Source organism: Tursiops truncatus, chromosome 20 (genome assembly GCF_011762595.2).
Source record: "Tursiops truncatus isolate mTurTru1 chromosome 20, mTurTru1.mat.Y, whole genome shotgun sequence".
Taxonomy (NCBI): Eukaryota; Metazoa; Chordata; class Mammalia; order Artiodactyla; family Delphinidae; genus Tursiops; species Tursiops truncatus.
In genome coordinates, this window is record NC_047053.1 from 46,516,166 (window position 1) to 46,538,473 (window position 22,308).

Consider the following 22,308-nt stretch of genomic DNA (forward strand, 5'->3'; position numbering starts at 1 on the left):
TCGCGCGTGCGCGTGCGCGTCGGTGCGCGTCACTTCCGGCCGGGCCCCTGGCAGCTGTAGCGGCGGCCGAGAGGGCGAGGTGAGGCGGTGGCGGCGGGGGCGGGGGCGGCGGCGGGGGCGGGGGCGGGGCGGGCGCGGCCGGGACCCGCCCTGGCGCGGCGGCCGCGAGGGGAGGGCCCCGGGCGGGGTCGTGCGGCGCCCGGCCCGCCGTGGCGGAGGATAGGGAGGGGCGCGGCGGGGTGGGGAGGGCCCGCTGGGCACGGGGCTCAGAGGGGGCAGCGGGCCGCCCTTTTCCGCCCCTGAAGCTGCAGCCGCCCAGTCGTCCGGGGAGCAGCCCTGATGATGCTTCCTGACCCTTGAGCGCGGCCGGCCGGGTTCCCGCGGTTCGCCTTCCGCCGCCGTCCAGCCTGTCCCAAGCTCCTGGCCTCTGAGCCAGGCGAGGCGGTGCCGGGTGCGGGGGTGGGAAGCGGGTAAGAGGCTGCCCGCCGTCGGGGAGCTCACCGGGCCCCGGGGGCTGCCGGGGTGGGCGGGAGCCGCAGCGGGGAGGCCGCAGACATCAGATTTCCAATTACAGAAGCAGCCCAGGTTGTGAGAAACTTCAGGTAACGTGGAGGCGCACAAGTCATGTCCCCGACCTGTCCCAGGGAGAGTTCCCAGAGAAGGTGGTCGTTAGCCGGGCCCCCAGGCACCAGCGCGATAGTTTTGGGTAGACAGGACATTTTGAGCAAAGGCCCTGAGATGTCAGTGGGGAGTGTCCAGAGCTTTTAGAGAGGAGTGCAGGTGGGGAGGGAAGGGGGCAGGAGCTGAGTCCTGAAGGAGGAGGCTTGATTTGGGGTGAGTGGAAGGGCTAGCGAGATTTCCACGTGAGGAGGGAGGGTGTGCACACACTGGGGTTTGTTGCTTGGGAGGGGAGCTGCTGTTGACACCCAGGAAAGTGGGGGAGGGGTGGTGCAGTGCTTAGAGGCTTTGCCTGGGGGACTTCAAGAGGCTGCCAGGCCCATCTGGCATCTAATACGACAGTGTCCTGCTGGCACTTGCTTGGGTGATAGATCGTTTTCTAGAAGTCTCATTGGTAGAAACTGGGCTGTTGAGAGCCCCCAAAACACCGAATATTGAAGGAGAAGTGGAGTCTAAGAAAATTTGAGTACCTATCAAAAATTCTAAAGGAACACAGAGTGGCTGCAATTGCGTCATTGATTCTAACTCCAGAATATCCACTGTCACTTTCCCAGACCACAGAGTGTCATCTCGCCCAGTCCTTAGGCAGATGGCTGTGTGTGGGGAAAGAGTTCAAGGCTGGGGGCCTGGAGACTGGGCTTTGGCGCCCCCTCCCCCCATGCCTCCTCCCAGGAGGTCTCTGAAGCCCTTTGTTCCCATGGAAGAGCAAGGTGCTACATAGATCCATCCAGGAGGACTCCCTCCCTGTCTCTGAGCAGAACCACATCAGTGCCAGGGGTCAGGAACCTGCCAGGAGTACAGGCAGGGGTGGGGGCAGGCTCTCGGGTGCTCAAGCCAGCTGAGCCATCTTGACCTAGCCCTGACTGCTGTGGCCCTGGAGGCCCAGAGGTTGGGAGGCCCCTGTGGTCCAGACCCCATTCTGCTGGGTGGAAGGTTGCTTCAGCTGTCAGGCCTCCAAAATGGGGGTTATCGGGGTCCTACCTGGCTCAGCGCAGTGGCCACCCTACAATCGGCCCATGGCAAATGTTTACCGTGGCCGGCAGCGCTGCTGCCCCTTCACAGTGTACTCTACGTTTGTGGGTCTCCACCATGCCTGAGTGGGCTGTCTCTGCATTCAGTTTGCCCAGGGCTATCCTGGCTCACGGTTCGTAATCAACAGCAGCCCTTTTACTCTCAGGAGTGCCCAGCCGGACAATACATTCCTTCTGTGATTGCCCTGTCCACCATCATATTGGATAAGCAGCCACGGAGACCTTGTTTGAGATGGTGGCTTCATGTGGCTATACTTGGGTCCCTGTTGAGCAGGAAGGCCTGGTGAACATTCTTGGGGAATGTTTTGGCTCAGATGGGGATTCTGAGGCCCATAGAGGGAAGAGACTTGCCCAGGGGCAACAGAGCAGGGATGGACGACCGCCACTCACAGAGTGGCTCTGGACCCTGCCAGGTGCCGAGCATGCAGCCCGCTGGCTGCTATGGGCTAGTCGGCCGTGGACAACAGTCAAGGCCTGCAGAGCACACTCGGGGGCAGTGTATGGTTCTCCGTGGCGCTGGCAGCAGCAGAGGTGGCTCTGAGGCACAGACTGTGTTTGAGGGGTGGGCCCAGTAGCTGGTGACACCTGATGAGATAGATTGTGGCCAGACTGAGGGCTTGATGGCAGTAGAAGACCCTGCTAGTGTCCGGGTGGGGAGTGACTTGGCAGGGTGGGTCTTGGGAAGATCGTGCTGGCGTGACGTGTACCGGGGATGGAGAAGAATAGTGCAAGATACTGTCCTGACACGGGTTGGAGGGTGAGCAGTGGATGTTGGACCAGGGGTGGGTGGGAATGGGAAGAAGTAACTGAAGAGCACATGCGTGGAGGCTTGAGATCTGTGGGCCGAGGGGAGACTCATTGCATAATCAGATCTAAGACCTCAGTGGTGTGAGCTGGGTCTCCGTGGTCCGCTGAGAATGGAAAAATGCTGCTAACCTTTGTGCTGGCGAATGCCAGATGCAGCCCAATTTCAAAGCTATTAAAATAGGAAAAAAGTTTTTCAGAGTTGATGGGATATAGGAAATGTGATGAGGTTTTGAGCTCCAGTCTTGAGGAAATAATTGTGCCTGATAATCACTGTGAGCAAAAGTCGGAAAGAAAACAAAGGGAGGGAGATGTTTGCGGAAGTGGATGCTCCCTCCCTGCTGGCCAGATGGACTTGAGGCTCCAACCTCAGTGGGACTCTTGTGACCTGCTGGGCCTTTTTACGTGTCCCTGGCACTTTTCCAGGCATGCCATTCACCTGGCCCCTCCACACCGGCCTCTGTAGTGGCCCTGCTCAGCACTTTCCCTGGGCAGTAAACGTGCTCGGGTTTCCCTCCACTTCACCCCACGTGCCACTGTCAGCCCAGGCCTCGCACCTCCCTTCGCAGCCAGGGACAGGCAGTCATGGCTGATGGTCCCACTTCCTCCCCTCGCTCCACTGAGACCCTTTGTGCTAGGTCGATGGAGATTTTGTCATGCTGGTCCAGCGGTCACCTCTTTGTCCAGGTCTTAGCCTTGAGTCCAGCTGCCCCCTTGGTCATCTCTTCCTTGACCTTGTTCTCCCTCCCCCATCCATGCCTTTGTGGCTCGGCCCTCTCTGCTGGAGCAGCTGTGTGTCCCCAGGCTTCTGTCTTTAACATCAGTGGTATGATTTGCCCACTGTCGCTGTGGCTCGTGCTCGCGGCTGTCACCTTCTGTAGTGGAAACAGGCCCCATGTATATTGGTCCCTTTCAGTGGCTCTACCCTCTGGGTGCTGACAAGTACCGCTTCTCTGGTCACCCCGGTGCACCTCTCAGTGGCCACGTGGCCCTTTCCCTTGGATACGCACCTAGGACTGGAATAGCTGTCATGGGGTGTGCATATTTGTTAGGGTTTTCATGGAAATTTCCTTTGGGGTCAGCATGGGGGCCCAGCTCCCTGGAGGAGCCCCAGGAGGTGATGAAGGTGAGCGAGTGCAGCTCACTGTCCCTCTGTCTTCAGGGGAGCAGCAGGGACCTGGCCTCTCGGGAAGCTGCTGGTACACTCAGGAGAAGCCTTGGTGTCTCTGCGTCCCGCCAGGTGGCAGGATCTCAGGGGGGCAGGGCCAGCACAAGGTTCTGAGGAGAAAGGCCCCTGGAGGGAGGCTGAGCTGCTGGGAGAAGACGGAGGACTCAGAGGTTCCTCACATCTAGGAAGGCCAGCTGGTAGGACACAGGCCATTAAAGATGGACCTGGTTAGGTGTGACCTTCCCCATTGAGAAGAGGCAGACGGTGACTCCTTTTTAAAGAGTCATTTTACTCGTCCTTCAAGTCCCAAGGACGTGAGAGGGTGTCCAGCACCTGGCCGAGGTGTTTCCCGGCCACTCTGTCCGGGGCACCAGAAACCTTGTAACTCAAGTAGCACATCTGTATGGGCAGGCGCCCAGTGACAGGTGCACAGCTCCGTGGTTTATGGGGGACACTAGCCTCTGGTTGGGAAGCCCAGCCACTGGGGGGAGCGAGGGGTGGGTGCCCACTGTGGAGACTGAATGCTCCAGGGGTCCGGGGCACAGGCCTCGGGACTTCAGTGACCAAGGGGAGCAGGTAGGTGCCCAGAGAACCCCAGAGCCACGTGTTCACGTGCATGTGTGCAGGCAGGGCGACGGGAGCTGTGAGGATCTGGCACCTGAGTCGGGCCTGAGACTGAGCAGGGGGCCCTAGGCCAAAGGCATGTGCCCATAAAGGCTAGGCAGCCCCCAGAGGCTGTGACCAGAAGAGGCCAAGGCTGCCCTGGAAGGAGAGGCCCCAGGGATGGGCAAGGCTGGGAAGGCAGGTACCCTGAAGAAGTGGCCACTCAGGTCCGAGAGGACAGACTGCAGGAGGGCTGAGGGGGCCTGGGCAGGAGGGGCCAGCCTAGAGTGGTCAGGGGCTGGCTGGTCCTCCAGGCACCTCCCTCCTGTTGCGAAATTGGAGCCTCCCACCTCACCCTGCTGCCGACAGCCCCCTGGGACTTGAGTGTTCTTGAGCCCTTTGAGTGTCCCCACGGCACCCTCAGGCCAGAGAGGGCTTTCCCTCTGTGCTCTGGTGTTCGTGGGGCTGGCGCCTGGGCAGGAGAACCATGGGCAGTGAGATCCCCCGAGTCCAGGAAAGAAGTCACTTTGTGAGGAGCTGGGCCTCTCCCCTGGGACGGCACAGGGTTCCACGTGCCGCCCCAGGAAACTGGCTTTATGCTTTTTTTTTGTTGTTGTTGCCTCAACCTGTGGGCTGTGTTTACCTGTGCAGGTGTTGTTGTTTTTTTCCCATCTGCACTGTGTGGCATGTGTGATCTTAGTTCCCCGACCAGGAATTGAACCCGAGGCCCCTGCAATGGAAGCACGGTGTCTTAACCACTGGACTGCTAGGGAAGTTCCCCTGTGCGGGTGTTTAAAGGCCATGGGAGCCAGAGAAGAAGTACCCACCGTGTCTCATCCTCCTGGCCCTTCAGGAGGGGCTGTGGCTACATGCTCTAAGCATTCTGGGGCACCTCAGCTCCAGGGGTATGTGGGAGAGGCACTTGTGCTCAAAGGCCCTTCCCAGGCTTCCCCCCCACACCCCCAGCATCTGGGGTTGCCCTGCTCTGGGGCAAGGCCAGGCCTGGGACTGGCCCTGTGCAGCCAGCTTCCTCAACCTGCGGTGTGTGTCCTCAGCCAGAGAGAGCACATTGTCCAACTGGCCAGTTTGAGAGTGAGCCTAAAAATAGACCCCCATCCAGGGCTGTATAGTCCCCTGGGCTGAGAGAGAGGCTGTAAACAGCACACACCCCAGAGTCTCGGTCACTAGGTTGGGCCTGGCGACTTCCTCCAGGCTCACAGCCCTCCCCCAGCCCTTCCGTCACACCCCGGGGACCAGGAAGCTGGGCAGGCTCTGCTGGGCTTCTCACCATTGGGAAGCACATCCCCATTTTACAGATGAGAAACTGAGGCTCAGCAGAAATGACACACTAGGCCCTGCAGGCAGTGAGGGCACTGGGACGACCGCAGGCCTTCCCCACAGACCCACGCTCTGCAGGCAGTGGTGTTCTGAGACTTGAACTGGGAATGTCAACAGAGCTGCCTGACTCTGGGGAAGGTGCTCCCAGGCAGCAGTGGTCCAAGTGCCGGGGCCACTCGGAGCTCATGCTGCTCTGACTCGTGCATGTCGCCGGCCCAGCCCCATCTGGCTGACCCTGCCGCACCCTTAGCCAGCTGGATTGTGGCTAGACCCTGTCTCCTGGAAGGCGGGGAGGCCACAGCTAAGGGGAAGAGGCAGATGCACCGCACGCCCTTCCAATCTCTGGAGCCCTTCTGGAGAGGGTGGTCTCCGTCCCATTCCTGTGTCGTGGGCTTCCCTTCCAGAGGCCGAGGGGATCCGGCAGCGGAGTGCGAGGACCAGACGCCCCAGCGATGACCAGGTGGGTCTTGGGCAGTGGAGTGGCCTCCAGGTGGGAGGGGCCTGCCCCCAGCCCCTCCTCACTGGCCGGGCTCCCCCAGTTCCCCTGTCTCCAGAGTCGTCTACAACGGCAAGAGGAACAGTAGCCCCCGCTCTCCCCCCAACAGCAGTGAGATCTTCACCCCGGCCCACGAGGAGAATGTGCGCTTCATTTATGAAGGTACACGGGGTGCCCCCAGCCAGGCCCCCTGAGCCCCTCCTGCCCCAGGCAGGTGGGGGTACCCAGCTCTGGTCACGGGAGGTGGTCAGCGCTATGGTGTTCCTGACAGGGAGCAGCCCAGAAGAGGCAGTATTTGGAGCCAGTGGTGTTTGCTTGGGGAGAGGGGGGCCGTGGAAGACAGCGCACCCTGGGAAACCTGGGGCATCCTGGAAGTGGTGTGGCTGGGGTGTGTGAGCATGTGTGCACAACATTTGTGCCAGGAGGAGGGGAATGGAGGAGGCGGGAAAGATGGGGGGCCTGCCTGGAGGAAGTGCTGTACCCCAATGAGTCTCATATGCCACTGTGACTGCAGCTCTGGTCATGGTACCATGAGGCTGAAAGGGGCATGGTCTGGGCAGGGCTCCCCGAGGGAATGGGGATGTGTTGGGGACAACTTCAAGTCAAGAGCAGGCTAGGCCAGGGGGCCAAAAGCTGTGAAGCGGGAGTTGGGGGCAGGGGGCCTGCGGGGCCACTCTGATTGGTGGGGGAAGGTCAGGAGAGGGTGTCCTCCAGCTTGGACACTGACTGGGCCGGACTGCCTGATGCTGCAGGCCTGGGGGTCTAGAGCCCCTGACCACCCCTGCTTCCTGCAGCCTGGCAGGGCGTGGAGCGGGACCTGCGCAGCCAGATGTCGGGCAGCGAGCGGGGCCTGGTGGAGGAGTATGTGGAGAAGGTCCCTAACCCCAGCCTGAAGAGTGAGTGGGGCTGGCCTGGGAGGGAGGGGCCGGCCAGGGGGTTGAGCTGGGGGCAGGAAGGCCCACCTGCTTCCTGCTTCCAAGACAGCCTGGCAGGGTGGGCTGGGTCCCAGGGCTTTCAGAGACGGGCAGGACGAGGGACAGACCCTGCCTCTCCACCTGCGCCCACCGCTGACCGCTCTGTCCCCTGGCAGCCTTCAAGCCCATCGACCTGAGCGACCTGAAACGCCGGAACACGCAGGACGCCAAGAAGTCCTAAGGCGCGCCGGTGCCCCTCCCCTGGCCTCTGGGAGATCTGGGTGCAGTCTGCTGCTGGCCTCCTCCTCTCCTGTGGGCCCACCTTCTGGGAGGGGGAGGGGGCCTTGCTCCCAGTGGTCTGAAAACCCCAGGACCAGGACATGATTGATGGCCGAGGCCTGCCCCTCCTCCCTGAGCCCCCTCCTTTCCTCTTGGGGGATCTCAAGCTACCCAACACTAGGAGGGCTTGGGCCCTGCCAGCCCCTGCCCTCCCGTGGGCCTAGGTGGCTCTTTTGAGCTGCCTGGCCCTGCCTGCCCCCCAGGGCCTTGACCCTGACTCCCTTCACCTTCCCCTGCCCCCACCCCCCTACCCCTGGCCACTTCCAGGATCAGGAGGGAGACGAGGGGGCCTTTGTTGTCTCTTGTGCTGGTGGGATTGGGCTGGGTTAGCTCCTGAGGTGGCCAGGAGGCAGGACAAGGGTGATCGCACCCATGCCCAGCATGGGTCCCCCATTGGCCCCTGCTGCGTCTCTGGCCTGGACACGGGGTGTCTGACCCCTCGCCCCACTCTCCAGCTTGGCCCCTTCCTTCCCTGTGTCAGCTTCAGGACGGCACCAGCTGCCTGGGCCTGGGACACCGCTGGGCGCCCCCTCCAAGGGGTCGCCTTGGGAAGGGGCATGGGGCTGGCCTGAGCTGGTGAGGCTGCCCAGTGGGTCCTGCCCTGTGTGGTGAGTTGGGAGGGTCTTCCTGTGCCCTCCAAATCCAAGTGTCTGACTGGAACCTGAGGACGAGTGAATAAAGGCGGGGTGGCATTGGCTTGGCCACTTGGTCTGTGAGGCCCCTGTCTCGGCTGCCCACACAGGGCTGGAAATCCAGGGTCATGGTCCAGGCCCAGAAGTTCCGTCTGATCCCTGGGCTCCACCAGGGGCCTTGGGCCTCCTGGGGGGCAGTGGGAGGTGGAGGTGGGGGCCCTGGAAGGTAACACATCCCACATCCCTCTGCGACACTGGGTCCTTGGGGAGCGGCTCCTCTGCTGTCCGGATGGAGGAGTGGCTGCAGGGCTCAGAGCACCCCAAGTGCACTCAACCTTCAAACCTGGACATAGCCCTGGCAGACAGGCCAAACCGGAATTTATTTTGGGAACACCCTTTCCTGTTAGAGTATTCTGGGGCTCCAGCAGCCCCACAGGTGGCTCTGGGAGGTGTCTTTTCCTGGGGGGAATTCCCCAGGGATGGGGGTGCAGGAAGGATGGTTCATGGAATAAGCAGCAGCCATGGCTTGCTGCCAGTGGGTGCTGGCTGGTGCCAGGCCCTGAGCCAAGTTCCTGTAACCACACAGGCCTGTTTGCTCCCCAGGGACCTGTGGGGCATCCTGCCAAGGGTTTGCGTGCCTGCTGGGCTGGGTCACCCAAGCAGCCCCCCTCTGTGGCTGGAAGGGGGTGGGCGTGGCCTGCCTGGGGTGCAGGGACCTGTGGCCAGAGGCTGAGTGGGCACACAGGCACACATGCCCTCCACCCAGCGTGTCCTAGACCACTAAGGATGGGGTGATGTCCAGCCAGGCCACTGCTGCGCTTGTGGCATTGAGCAAGTTGCTGAGTCTCCAAGCATCAGTTTCCTCAGGTGGAGCTCAGCACCTGCCTGCTGGGCGGCTGCCCAGTGCTAGTGCTTGCTGCCGCTATTAGTCACCTGGTGGATGCACTTGACGGGGCACTCAGCCACCAGGCTTCAGCGGGGCTGGACATCTGCATCCTGGCGACCGCAGTCATGGCCTTGCTGTGAGCCCTGGGGCACATCACTCTCCTGTCCCACCTCAGTTTCCCCAAGTGAAGTGAGAGTATGGGCTGTGGTGGTTCAAGGCCTCTCTCCGAAGGGGTGCTGGAGCCCCCTGGCAGCACACCGGGGAATGTCTAATATCTTGCTGCGTTGGTTAAAAATTGACTTAACTTTGCTCCCAGCCCTCTCTAGGTCATTCCTCCCTCCTGTGGGGCTGGAAGGTGGGAATGGGGCCACACCGGGCCCCAGCATCTGGGTCTCCCCTGCCCACAGCCACCCTCCTGCTAGCAGTGGTACCTTGCCCCTGTGTGGGTGGGCCCATGGGATACCCCGCAAGGCCTTTTCATTCCCGCTTTCCCCGCCAACTTAGATTATCTGAAATAGAGGCCCTGGACCTGGAGTCTTTGCCGAGCACACCCTGGAGGTGGGAATGTGGTTAACAGGCTGTGCTGGGGTGGGGGGTGAGGAACTCGGTTGGGGGCACTGGAGACGTAACCCTCACCAGCACAGTGGGCTGCCTGGCTGACCATGAGTGGCTGGAGACACCTCTCCCCGCCTCAGACAGTGAGGGTAGAGGAGATGAGGGGAGCATCCTGGTGGAACAGGGGTGCCCAGTCCTCCATCATGTTCTACCCTTGGTGGTGCTCATATCACTGTCTGCTTTCATTCAGTGCTGACAACTCGGGGGGCGGAGGGTGGATTTTATTACCCTGATCTTACGTATGAGGAAATGGTGGCCTCTTGTAGGAGACTGGCCTTAATCTGATTTTTAAGCTTTTACTGTTATCAAAATCTGAATTTAGTAAGTACTTCCTGAGCATGTACCCTGAGCACGTTCATGTAAATTGAGCATGAACAGCAATTCCCTAATGTCATCTAACACCCAGTCCATAGTCTCCTAGTGTCTAAAATAATATATTCCACATGGGTTATAGACTCAGAATAGAAAGGCCAAGTGCATCGGCTGAATCTGCTTGATGCGTCCCGTAAGTCCTTCTTAGTCACAGTGCCTCCTCCCACATTTCCCCTCCGTTTATGATTGAAGACCTGCTGGATACTTGATGTTGGAGTTTCCCAAACTCTGGTTTTCACTGGTTGCATCTTTGCAGTGTTAACAGACTCCTTTGTCGCCTGCATTTCTGTAAACAGAGGTGAGAGGTGGATGCTTGATGGGATTCATTGGAGGAAACTTTGGATGTAAAGGGATCGCGCTGGTTGCTGTGTTGAGAATAGGCTGCAGGTTCAGGGTAGAAGCGGGGAGACCTGTCAGGGGGGCTACCTCAAGTGAATCGTGGGAGGAAGAAGCTGGGTGAGGGGGCAGGTAAGGAGTTCGATATGGACTGTGGAATTTAAGTTGCCATTGGATGTCTGAGTGGAGGTGCCGAGAGGGAAGCTGAGTCTAGAGTGGATTTGGGAGGGCCACAGAGGTTGGAGATATAGTTTGGGAGTAATTTGAATATTGATGTTTTTTTTAAGGTTGATAAAGAAGGGAGGAGGATGGGACCTGATCCCTGGGCACTGCACTCAGGGAGAGGAGGAGGAAGCAGGACCAGGGACTGAGAGCAGTAGAGAGCAAGGTCAGAGAAAGGGCAGGTGGGGGAGGACCTGGGGCTGAAGGCTGCCATAGAGTCCAGGAGGAGGCCGAGGCAGTCAGAGTTCGGCTAGTTGCAGCCCTCAGACTTCTCCTCCCACCCTCTCACCTAGAGCCAACCATTTTCAACTTTCCTGCTGATTCTTTGGTTTGTATTTCTATGTCTAAATAGCATACGTGAAGCGTTACTTCTTGGTTTTCCCATTTCATTCCGTCCCCCACTCCCATTTCACACGTGCTCTTACCATCCGCTATCCTCCCTAGATCTTTCTCTCATAACTTTGGTTACATCAGTGTTGAGTATTTACATTATGATATCTGTGTATTTAGAGATGAGCCTTGTGGTAAATTGTGGGGTTTTTTTTTCTGCCCAACTTTTTGTTTTCCTTGAAGTTATTAATTGCCTTCTTTTTTCATTTGCTCAGTTGTCTATGTACTAAGTCCTGAACTCTCCAGCAGGTCATCTAAGTCTCCTCTCAGTGTGTTCAGTCACTTTGATCCACTTGAGGGCGTCTCTCCTGTACTTTCGCCCTGCTTGAGGCTCCTTCCCCCCAGTGACCCACTCTGCCTGGCACACAGCTGCCATCCTGGGGATGCCCCTCAACTCTCCTAGGTTTGATCAGTGTTTATTGTAGTCCATGTTTTCCTCTTTCTTGGTCTCCACACTCATTTTAGTAGCATGCATGTGGGGAGACACACACACACACACACACACACACACACACACACACGTACGTACGTACGTGCTGGGTGGTTCCCATGCATTCTTTTAGGGGAAGTGCCTGAGATTTGGACTGGGGTGGAGGTGGGAAGGGAAGTAGAGATGGGGAAGGGGCAGAGGGCCTGGAGTGTTTGTCTTCCTGAATGGAGGGTGATGCTGTGTGGGTGCTGGGCCCTGCGTTAGAAAGTCAGGTTCCCCCACCATCCCACCTGCAGGATGGCCTGGTCAGAGCCAATGTTTATTGGCTGGATGAGCCCAGCCCCTTCCAGGCCTCCACCTCCACTCCTGACTCCACCGGCCTGCTCCAGTTCCCTTGGGGACAGGGACAGGGTGAAGGAGGACAAGGGCAGAGGGAGTCAGGATGGGGAGGGCTGTCAGGAGGCCCCTAGGTGAGCGGCACACCCGCAGGGCAGTCACCAACCCTGAGCTCAGCTGGCGTGAAGGAGAACTTGTGCCCTCCCTGTGCTAGGCTTCTGGGCATGGAGGGCTGGCAGGGGTGCCCCTGTGGGCAGGGGCTCAAAGGAGCACTAGGGCCTAGGGAGCCTGGGGGGCCTGGGATGAGAAGTGACCTGAAGCCTCAAGGTCAGGGGTCTCAGGTCCTCAAAGGTGCAGCCAGCCACACTACCTCCCTGCCCTGCAGTCCCCACCGATCATAGTAACATCGCATCCCACCTGGGCCGCAGGAGAGCCCAATCTACCTTAACTCACCTCCTGCCCCTCCCTCCCTGCTATATCCGGTGGCACGAGGTGAGGGCCCCCTCAGGAGGGCCCCAGTGCCTGGCAGGTGAGTAATTCTATTTACCTTTCCTGAGAGGCCTCCTGTCCTTTCATTTGCTGCAATTAGCTCAGCTCTGCCTAAGCAGCTCCAGCCCACGTGGCTGGGCAGGGACTGTGGACACCCCCTCCCCCGGGTCCCGGCAGTCACCCCCCACCAGCTCCTAGGAGCAGGGCCGCCTGGCTGGCCCATTTGGCTTGTACTCTTGGCTTCTGTGGCCCCTTCCTCTTTTGACAGTGCCCCTGCTCCTACCCCCTTCCACGCATACCCCCCACCAGGCATCATGGCACCGGACACAAGGGGCGCTCTTGAGGGTGACTACAGTCCTCGCACTGCTCCTGCACTTGTCTCCACCCTCTGCATCAGATGCACCGCGCCCCGGGGGGCAGCTTGGACTCAGGGCGCACCACCTGGCTCTTCCTGCATGAGTGCCAGCCCTCATTGACTGCCAAGCAGGGTGCCCACCCACCAGGCAATGGGCAGCACCCTCGCACACAGCTGCCCTTCCGCATGCGCTTGGAGCAGCAAGGACTGCAGTGATTCTCTGTGAAGTGGCTATGTTGGGCTGTGCCGCAGTCTTTGGAAAACTGTGCTGCGCCTGCACTTGGACGGTCTCGATTTTGGGGGTCCATCTCTCCCTGCTTCAGTTGGCTACATGGGCTGCGGATTGCTGGGGTGGCTAGAGTTGGGATGAAGCAGAGGCCAGTAGAGGACATCCAGTTCTGGATTATCTAGTTCTGGATTATCCAGTGATGCCCTTGCTGGGCCTGAGTCCAGCCCCGGCTTCGGCTCTAGCAGGGAGCCAGGGATGTTCATGTGGGGTTGGTAGAAGGACTGTGATGTTGGTGGCTTCCCTCGGCCATTGACGCCCTTCATGCCCCTCTGCGGGCGAATGGTGACACTCCGGGGGTTGAGGGGCCAAGACTGAGTGGGGCCCATCCACTCTGGCCCGGGGTGGGGGTGAGCCACCCCCCACCCCACCCTGGCGCGAGGGCTGAGGACGGCACGTGCTGGTGGGGCACCACCAGCCACCACTCACACACACCCTCAGGGATTCCAGCTCCAATTCACCTGTATGATGGGGCAACAAGGAGAAGTCTAGAAGGAGCAAGCCAGCACGGGCCGTCCACGGCTGCTCCCTTCTCACGGGGAGGCCCTGGGCCCAGCTGGCCCCTCTCCTCCAGCCCAGCTGTCCACCCAGGGTGAGCACAGAGCTCTTTATTGTTGGAGGACACATGTTTTCTCTAACTCAGACACACTGACACACACGGGGACACACGGGCATGCATTCACAGAACAGCTTCCCTGCCACATCCCCTCCCCCACCCCTTGGCACAGAGCAGGTGCCCCTCAGACCACCACACTGGGGAACATGTGGACAGCAGGGTGCTGTCTGGCTCCCACGCTCTTGCCTCTGCTGGGCATCGGTTATGGATTGTCCAGTGATGCCCTCTCTGGGCACCTGAGTCCAGCCACAGCTGAAGTTCCAGGGGGCTTCAGAAGGGGTTCTCAGCCAATCCAGGGAGGCCGCCAGCCAAGTGGGTCTCCGTAGAGGGGTCCTGGCTAGTCCTGTTGCTGCCACTGCCCCTTGAGAGCAGCAGCTTCTCACTGGGGGGGCCACCAGTGGGCCTGGCCGTGTGGCTGCCGACATGGCACTCCTCCTGCAGTGCTTTGCCCTCACGCCAGCGATGCCAGCGCCGCAGCAACTCCGACTGCACCTGGGGTGGGCAGGTGGGTCGGGCCAGTCCCAGGGCCTGCCCGTGCCACCCTCTCAGGATCCCCAACCCCCTGGCCTTGAAGGGCTATTGGGCCCTGGGTGTGGAGCCAGGCAGGCTCTGTCACCACAGAACGCTGGGGTCTGGGAACACTTGGGGACCCCCTCACCCTCAGGTGCACTCCCTGAGGACGGGCTGAGGCTGACCCATCTCAGCAGGCCTGACACCCAGTGTCCTGGAAACTGAGCCCAGTAAGTGCAGGTGGACACGAAGGGCTCGCACCTGAGGGGTGGGGCCAGGATGTCTACACTCCCCCTGACCCCAACCCCAGCGCTGGTTCCAGACCCACACCCCCCTCACCTACCTCCTTGTTGAGGAAACAGTAGAGAACAGCCACCAGCAGGCCCTGGAGAGATGGGGGAGGTCAGGGCTGCACCCAGGCTGGCCTGGGGGTTGGGCTGTTGGTTAAGGGGCGGGCAGGCACCTGGAAGGAGCTGAGGAAGAGGTCGAAGAAGAGCTTGGCGGAGCGCAGGGTGCCCTGGGCATGCTCGTCGGTCACAAAGGCAAACACCACCTCGTGGACCCCCAACAGGGGGATGAGGGTCAGCGTGGACTTGGCCAGCCTGCGGGGGCAGAGACTGAGCCACCAGCCCAGCACCCCCTGGGGCTCTGGTGCCCCCACCCCCACCTACACTCCCTCTGGCCCCCGGGATTCCGCAAGCCGCCTGGCGCCCTCCCACTCCCAACGCCCACACCCACCGGAATTTGTAGTCAGTATAGCGCATCTGGTGGGCTTGCAGCTTGGCCACCAGGAGGTGAAGGATGCGGATGAAGATGAAGAAGTTGATCTGTGTGTGTGTGGGGGACACAGCTCAGGGCAGCTCTTGGCCCCTACCTGTCCCTCCTGGAGGTGGGCCTGGCAGCCAGACAGACCCTGGCTCCTGGGGCCCTGGGGCTGTGGGCACCCAGTCAAGGATGGACAGCCTGGCCCAAGGCCCAGGGCGCCAGCCAGTGTCCTGGGTGAGTGCCAGGCCTCCCTCCCTGTCCAGCCAGGCAGGATGCTGTCTGTCTCCTCAGGCTGCTGCAGGCCGATGAGGAAGGAAGGGGCTGGGGGGCCAAGGCCAGCAGCCTCCCGGCCCTCCCTGCGGTGCCAGCAGGTGCCTCATTTCCTCACCAGGATGGCCAGGAAGACGGGGAAGCGCAGGATCCACCAGAAGCCCATGTTGTCATTGCTGGTCCAGCACCTGCAGGGTGGGGCCTGCTCGTGTCCTGGCAGCCTCGTAGCCCCCCGCCCCCTGATTCCTTGGGATCTAATTAGTGCCTCAGGAAAAGAAGGGAGATAATTACCAATGACCTCCACCCCCGGGGAACCAGGTTTGCTTAGTGCCCCCCACTGCCTCTGGCCGGAGACCCCTGAGCCACTCCCACACTCTGAGCCACATGGCCATTCCCCACAGGGCCAGCCCAGCACCTCCCACAGGAGAGGCGAATCCCCCTGCTGGCCCGCCAGTCAGATACTCACTGGATGTTCTCAAACAGACACTTGACCACCACCCAGGGGGTGACGAACAGCATGGGGGCACCTGTGGGGAGAACAGCTGTGGTCCCGTGGCCCTGGCCAGCCCGCTGGCCCCCTGCGCACCGGCCCACTCACCCCAGCCGATGCCCAGGTAGAGGGGGAAGCAGCTCCTTTCAGGGATGGTGGCGAAGCTCAGCAGGCTGTGCAAGTACACGCCCTCCACCAGCAGCCAGCAGTAGTTGGCCACGACGCCGTACTGCATGAACACCGCGGCCACCCGGCAGCCGGCCACTGCCTGGCCGCGGGGGCAGCATGAGTGCGGGCCTCCCAGCTGCCTGCCGCCCAGGGCCCGGAGGCCAAGAGGCCGGATCTGGGAGCTCACCCCGTCACTCAGCCAGACGCTCACGCTGAAGTCGTCCCCAATCCTCTGGCTGTAGCGGGTCTTGAGCAGCGTGTCGATGACCAGCACAGAGCTGGCCTTGAGCACGAAGGACGCGAACAGGTTCACGTGGATGTAGTTTCGGGTGCAGTGCAGCTTGCTGTGGGGACAGCGAGTCAGTCCCCGCCCACCCTGCCCGCTGGGGCCCCCCATGAGCAGGGCGGTGGGCATACCTGAGGCCCAGCAGGATGGCCAGGGCCAGGAGCAGGGCCCCCAGGGACAGGGAGTAGCCCACGGTGTACATCACCTGGAAGCTGCTGTACATCTTGGCCACCTCCTTCTGCAAATCGCAGTGGCCAGTCAGGGCTGGAGAGGGCCATCTTGCCCCTCCCCCCAACCCCCACTGCACCTGCCACAGGCTGACCTGGACCTCAAGCTCCTTGTCGTCCATCTGGCACTGGGAAGCATTTCGCCATGGCTGCCCCCGCGGCCCACGTACCCACTGCCCATCAGGCCCACACCTCTTGAAGACGAGGCGGTGCTGCACTGCGGGGGCAGGCTCTGGTCAGCTCCCCGCCCCTGGGCTGAGCCCCCTCTGCCAACCCCCCACATCCCTGCTGTGGTTACCTTTGTGGTGCCAGGGCAGGTACCAGGGGCAGGAGATGTTGGCTGTGGTGTTGGGAGGGGTGTCCGGCCAGCAGGAATATTTGTCAAAGGTTCTATTACAGACCAGCTCTGCAGAGGCGGGGACAGGGTTGCTCCTCAGCAGGGCCTGGCCTGCACAGCCCCCTGTTGTACGCTGTCTGTGCCCCAGGAGGCAGCCTCCCAGATCTCCCTGACCATCCTGCCTTCCCTGGACGCCTCTGTCCAGCCTGATCCTGAGCTCCAGCTCTGCCCGGCCACCTCCCCTCAGATACTCCGCATCTCCACCCAGGGTCTTCCCTCTTCCTAGTGCCCTTCTAGCAGCACTTCCACCTCTGGAGGCTGAACCCCAATTCTGTTGGCATCCTTCTGGGCCCAGCACCGGCCCCCTCCCTCCCCCAAACAATGGCTCGGCCTCCCAGGCAGCTCCTCCCGCCCCAGTGTCTCTCTTTGCACCTGAGTGATCTTCAGAACTTGCCCAGAACGCTGTACCTCAGTCTGCCTGAGCACTCCAGGTAATGGCCCATCTCCTTCCCCCTCACCAGCCCTGGTGCCCTCTACCTGCCCCTCTCGGTCCACCTCCCCCACACGCTGTCTGCCTCCTGGGCCACGAGGCTTTGCTCCATGGGAGGAAAGACGGTGTCCAGGCCGTGGGCCTGAGGGGTGCCCAGCAGCAGGGGAGGGTCACGAAACACCCCAGTTCTGGGGCAGTTCTACCATTTCTTAAATGTCCTGGTCTGTGGCCCTGGGCTAGTCACCAGCTTCTCTATGGCTCAATTTCCTCACCTGTAAATGGTGGGTGGGGGTTGGGGGGACTGCACTCGGGCCGAAGGCGGGGCTCACCAGTTGGGGGGGGCAGCAGGCTCAGGTTGTGGAGACATTGGTCGCCATAGAGCTTCCACTTCTCAAACAGGAAGTCCATCACCTGAGCGGAGGGGGCCTGCGGCTGGGGGTACAGATGGATGGACAGAGGGGACAGACTGGTGTCAGCATGAGGGGCAGGCAGGCTGGTGGGACAGGGGGACTGGCAGCAGCGCTCACCTGGCAGGCCAGCAGCAGAAGCAGGAGGAGGTGGGGGCAGCGTGGCAGGATGGGGGGCATGCCTCTGGGCAGCTGCCCCCCACATCTGGCTGGGGTTGCACAGCTGGGGCAAAGAGGTCCTCGTAGGTGCACTCTCCTCTGGGGGCTGCTGAGTATCAGAGCAGCAGGGTCGTGCAGGGACACCCAGGAGTAAAGAGGCCCAGCTGGTCTCCGCTGTGATCAGCAGGGTGTCCTGCTCCCCTAAAACCATCCCTCTGAGTCTCCGAATCCTACTAATGAAGTGGGGGCTGGGAGGGAGGGGATGCCAGAAATGGTCACTCTGCCAGTGGCAGGTTGGGGGTCTGGCCCTGCACCTGGGGGTTCTGCCCAGGGTCCTGGGGGCTGCTCCATCTCACAGACCGTGGCTGTCTGTGTGGCGGCTCTGACAGTCCCAGAGCCCCTCTCCTACATGTTGGTTAAGCGGCCCCAGTCCTGCCTGGTACCAAAGATGTCAGAGGAGGGAGCAGCCTCCCTAGCTGCCCAACTCCTCCCTTCGGCTCTCGCTATTTTTCCCACCTATTCTTAGCTCCTGGGAAAGTCAGCATGGCAGGCTGGGGCAGGGTACCAGGACCATCCATCACTTGGTCCCCAGGGGCATGGTTATCAAGGTGACCCTGGGCCAGCTCCCAGACTTGGCAGGGGCCAGGAGTGCCAAGCATATGCTTAGGGTGGTCCCTGTCACATCCATGCCCCCTTGCCCAGGACTGGGGTGTCTAGGTGCTCCCTTGGGCCACGCCCAAGACTCCGGCCGGGCTTCCTGGGTCCCATGGGCCATAGCACGCAGGCAGCTGCAGCGCATTCCTTTGAGATTAGCGCTGCCAGCTGCCGCGGGCTCAGACACAGGACCCCTGCCCTCGTGGTGCCTGCAGGGGGGACCTGAGGTGCCTGGTCCTGTCCGGAGCCTGCACTGGGGGCATCAGCAGTCCCGTAAGTCATCGTGTCACTGCTTCCAGAGTCCGTCTTCTGGTCCACTGAATCCCACAAGGGCAGTAGGAAGGGGATTCCTTTGGGGCCTAGGGGTGGGGCCCCTAGGAACTACTCATGCAAGCCCCCTTAGGGCTGTGGATGGCATCCTGCCACAGAGTGAGCATGTGATGGACCGATGGATGGACAGATGGACGAAACTGGCTGGCTGGAAGGCAGTGCCTGGGAGAAGCCAGGGAGAAGGTGGGGAGGAGGGATGCAGGCTGTGACTGAAGGTGGAGGGTTGCTGGACAACCCTGGATCTCAGCCTCTTCCCATCAGAGTCCAGATGGGCCCTCATGGGGCCAACTCACGTGGGCTCCTCTGTGATTCACTCCTCACCCCTAACGGGACCCTGAGATGCCACCACATGGGGTGAGTACCTGGACCATAGCCTGCTGTGGGGCTCCTCACCCTGGCCCTTGGGCCACAGCGCAGGTCAGGCCTGGTGAGGCAGGGCCCAGTAGTGGCTGGTCCCCAGGCCCTGGTCCAGGTGGAGGAGCCAGAGCGGTGGGCCTTCTCAGGGGAGTAGCCCCCAGGCGGGTGGAGGACAAGGGGCAGTTCAGGTGTCCCCAGCCCAAGGGGCCTTATCTCCTGATTCTTATCAAACAGCCCGGTCTTCTGCCCTGCCCTTGCCCACGGAGGCCACGGAGCCAGGTGGGTGAGGCCCACTGTGACCAGCTGCTGGAGGAGGGGAGGTGGCTGGGAAGGTCAGGGAGACAAGGGCAGCCTGGATGGCTAGAGGCTCTGGGGGCAGGGCAAGGGGAGAGTGCCAAGGGATGGCTGGGGTGGAGTAGACAGTGGAGATGCAGGCAGGGAACATGGGGAGGAAGGATACTGCCCCCTGCCCAGGGGCCCTGCAGCCGGTGGTGAAGGGAGGATGAAGCTGCGGGGATAGTCCAGTGAGGAGCTCCAAGGCAAAATGTCAGCCCCTCAGAGTCCAGCTGGGGTGTGGTGGCCAGGCTGTGCCTCGACTTTCCCATCTGAAAAGTGGGAGTTCACCTTGCTGACCTCCTAGGGCTGTTAGAACCCAAGGTAGGCGGGGCCACACCCAAGCAGCCTGCCTTCCAGCTAGGGGTCAGTTAGTCTGGGAACCACAGAGAGAAGCTGAGCCCCGGGGTAGAGGGGAGAGAGGGATGGGCTGCCCTGGGGCCCCTCCTTCACTGCCCCTCTGATGGCAGCCAGAGCAGAGGAGTAGGGAGGCCTTTCCATGACCCCCACTGCCATCCCTGGTCTGGTACGTGGGGCTGGGAATCCTTGAAGATTCACCCCACGCAGTTCAGCACCTACAGATCACAAGCTGGTACCCCAGCTCAGAGCACCGGTGGCCCCACGTCCCTAGGGATCAGGGCCTCAGCACCCCCCAACCAATACAAGAGCAGAGGATGATACCTCTCACTACGTCTCTGATAGAAACACAAGGGGCAGAAGTGGATGAGGCTCCCATGCCTGTCAGGGGAGTACGGGCGAGATATCTAGACACTTCTCTGAATGAGGACTGGGCAGAGTGTGGGGCTGTGGAACGACTTTCAGCTGTGCAAGGCTGAGGCTCTAAGGTCCCTGCCCTGAGCACCCAGGTGTGAGGCTGCCGCCACAGGAGCAGGGGACGTTGCAAGGCCCAGTTCTGGTCCCGGGACCAAGGGTAAATAATTCAACTTCTCAGAGCCTCGGTTTCCCTACTTGAAAAGTCCCTGCCTCCTCAACACCATGGAGGACAATGAGATGTGCCGCTCGACGGGAAGGACAGATTATCACGTGCAGGCCCCTCCCTTCCGTGGGGGACACTGCAACCCCAGAGGCAGCCTGCCAGCCCCAGGGATAAATATCTGGGGTGCGGAGGTGCCGCTCCAAGCCTCCCATTGGCCTTGGAGTCAGGGCTGCCGTCTTCCACCTTATTACCCTCCCCGGTGCGGGGAGGCGGGGGACTACCGGCCAGGGACCAAGCCTTCTCCCTTCATGGACCTGGAGGCTTCGCTCCCTCTCTGGCCCTGGACTGCACCTGCCCAGCACAGATAGCTCAGGATCAGAGACTCTGGTGGAGTGGGAAGGAGGGCCAGCTTTCCCCCGCCCCAGCCCACCCCCTCCTCTCTTTCCCAGCCCCCGCTCTCCACCACGGGCTGGCTGGCCGGTGTTGTCTCCCCGCCTGGCAGAACGCACCACTCCTGGGTGCTCAAAGTTCAGCTGTTTCTCCAGTTTCCCCTGGGGATGCCCCAGGACTCCCAGACCTGCAGCTGGGGGAGGGGCCCCCAGGATGGGTGGATCTCCATGGAGGAGAGTGGGGCGCTGGTCACCCCAGCTCCTCCCAGGATCTGAATAGGTGTGGTTGAGGCCTGCCAGCCTCTGATGGGTATGGGGGTGGGGGGTGTTTGTGAAACCAGAGCAAGTAGAGGAAGGTCATGGCCCCAGGGCGGGATCAGGGGCCACAGGTTGTTGACAAAGCCTGATTCCTGCGTCCTCTTCCCACTCTGTGGGGGCAGGGCGGGCCTGGATGTGGGCCAGGGTGCTACTCCCCCACCAACCCTCATCCCCCAGCACAGAAGGGCCGAAAACAGCCTGGACAGGTCCTCGGAAGATGCGGGCGCCCAGACCTCAGGAGTCAGTCCGTTTCTGGTGGGGGCAGAAATCCTGCGGCCCAGAAGTGTGAGTGGGGGCCGCCGGAGAGGAAGGAGCAGGCAGGGCAGTGACCTGCCCTCCCTGCGGATCAAAGTGACAAGTGTAGGCTCCGCGCATGACGCCCCTCGGCCCCTCCGGGGAAACCCGGGTAACCAAGATACTGCTGGAGAGCTTTGGGAAGCAGGGGCCCGCTGGAGGGAAGCAGGGCTGCCCCCCGCGCCTCTGGGGGTGTCTCCGAGGTTCTGTGTCTGCGCGGGGCGGGGGGGGGCGGGGAAGCGGGGGTGCTGGAGGGAGGAGTCGGGAGCGGAGATGGGCAGGAGGACAGCGCGCCTGGCGCTCACAGACACCCCACCCTTTTCCCCGAGACGCGCTCCCCAGGGAGGAGAGGACGGGGGAAGCGCTGAGACCCCCAACTTTCTCGATAGTGCGGAACCAGGTTGACCGTCCGAGCTGGAAGGGCGCATCCTGGGGTTGGGAACGGGGTGTCCGACGGCGATGAGGACGGCGACACCCGGGGCCCGAGACCGCCCACCTAAGATAGGGGTCCACGCCGGCCAGTCCCGCGCTCCCGCCTTCGGCCCCCGGCCGGGAACGTGTTCTCGAGCCCGGCCCAGGTGCTCACCGCGCGCCGCTCCGGCCGCTTCGCGATTCCCGTAGTCCTCCGCGCGCACGGGTTAGGGGCCGGCCGCCGCTCGTCTCCACGGCGCTGCCAGATCAGGGTCGGCGCCGGCTCCGCGCCCGCGCCCCGCGCCCCGCGCCCCGCGCCAGCCTCTAGCAAACTTTCCGGCGGCTACGCTCCGCGGCGGCGGAGGGAGAGGAGGAGGGGGCGGGGGCGGGGCGGGAGCGGCCCGAGGGTCCCCGCCCGCGCCTCCGCCCTCCTGCCGCGCCTCGGGGAGCGACTGCGGGCCCGGGAGCCCCTGCCCGCAGACCCCTCCCCGCGCACCCGTGCCCGACTCCTGCCTTGCGGACTCCTACCCCACGGGGTCCTCCCCGCGGACCCCGCCCGGCAGAACTCCCAACCCAGAGCTCACTCGGCAGACCCCCGCCCCGGCGAACCGGGCCGGCAGACGGCAGCTCCCCGCGGGGACAGCAGCGGTGGATGGACAGGTGCGGTGTGTGGCGGGCGCGCGGCCGGGCGTGGGGGCTGTGACTCCACGCCCCTTCCTCTCGTCTCCTCCGCGTTCCCGGGCCCTCACAGCTTCTTTCCCGGGTACTGATTGTCGGAAGGACTGACCCCTCACTTAACCCCGCACCGTGGCTCTTAGGCGACCCTCCCACCGCGCCGGA

The 22,308-nt window shown here is 61.9% G+C and overlaps 2 protein-coding genes across 13 annotated transcripts; one reads left to right on the forward strand and one right to left on the reverse strand.

The window, feature by feature from the left end:
• Positions 1-4: 4 nt before the first annotated feature.
• On the forward strand, positions 5-8,075 carry MCRIP1 (MAPK regulated corepressor interacting protein 1). 3 transcript variants are annotated; one of them, XM_073797016.1, is made up of 5 exons: positions 5-79; positions 6,027-6,082; positions 6,162-6,280; positions 6,913-7,014; positions 7,209-8,075. In XM_073797016.1, exons 2-5 carry the CDS (start codon positions 6,075-6,077, stop codon positions 7,271-7,273), a joined length of 294 nt encoding a protein of 97 aa, XP_073653117.1. In that variant the 5' UTR covers positions 5-79; positions 6,027-6,074; the 3' UTR covers positions 7,274-8,075. The 3 variants fall into 3 exon arrangements, with proteins under 3 accessions (XP_073653117.1, XP_033703726.1, XP_033703727.1); XM_033847835.2 differs by lacking the exon at positions 5-79 and adding an exon at positions 226-470; XM_033847836.2 differs by lacking the exon at positions 5-79 and adding an exon at positions 575-602.
• On the reverse strand, positions 1,500-22,017 carry GCGR (glucagon receptor). Of its 10 annotated transcripts, XM_033847826.2 has the most exons (13): positions 17,407-21,997; positions 17,209-17,311; positions 16,351-16,458; positions 16,148-16,269; positions 15,957-16,063; positions 15,727-15,883; positions 15,480-15,639; positions 15,348-15,408; positions 15,000-15,069; positions 14,585-14,673; positions 14,310-14,448; positions 14,190-14,231; positions 1,500-13,828 (listed from the first exon to the last, which is right to left on the reverse strand). In XM_033847826.2, exons 1-13 carry the CDS (start codon positions 17,464-17,466, stop codon positions 13,607-13,609), a joined length of 1,440 nt encoding a protein of 479 aa, XP_033703717.1. In that variant the 5' UTR covers positions 17,467-21,997; the 3' UTR covers positions 1,500-13,606. The 10 variants fall into 10 exon arrangements, with proteins under 10 accessions (XP_033703717.1, XP_033703716.1, XP_033703715.1 ...); XM_033847825.2 differs by having other exon boundaries at positions 15,480-15,883; positions 15,957-16,269; positions 17,407-22,005; XM_033847824.2 differs by having other exon boundaries at positions 15,957-16,269; positions 17,209-22,002.
• Positions 22,018-22,308: the final 291 nt, after the last annotated feature.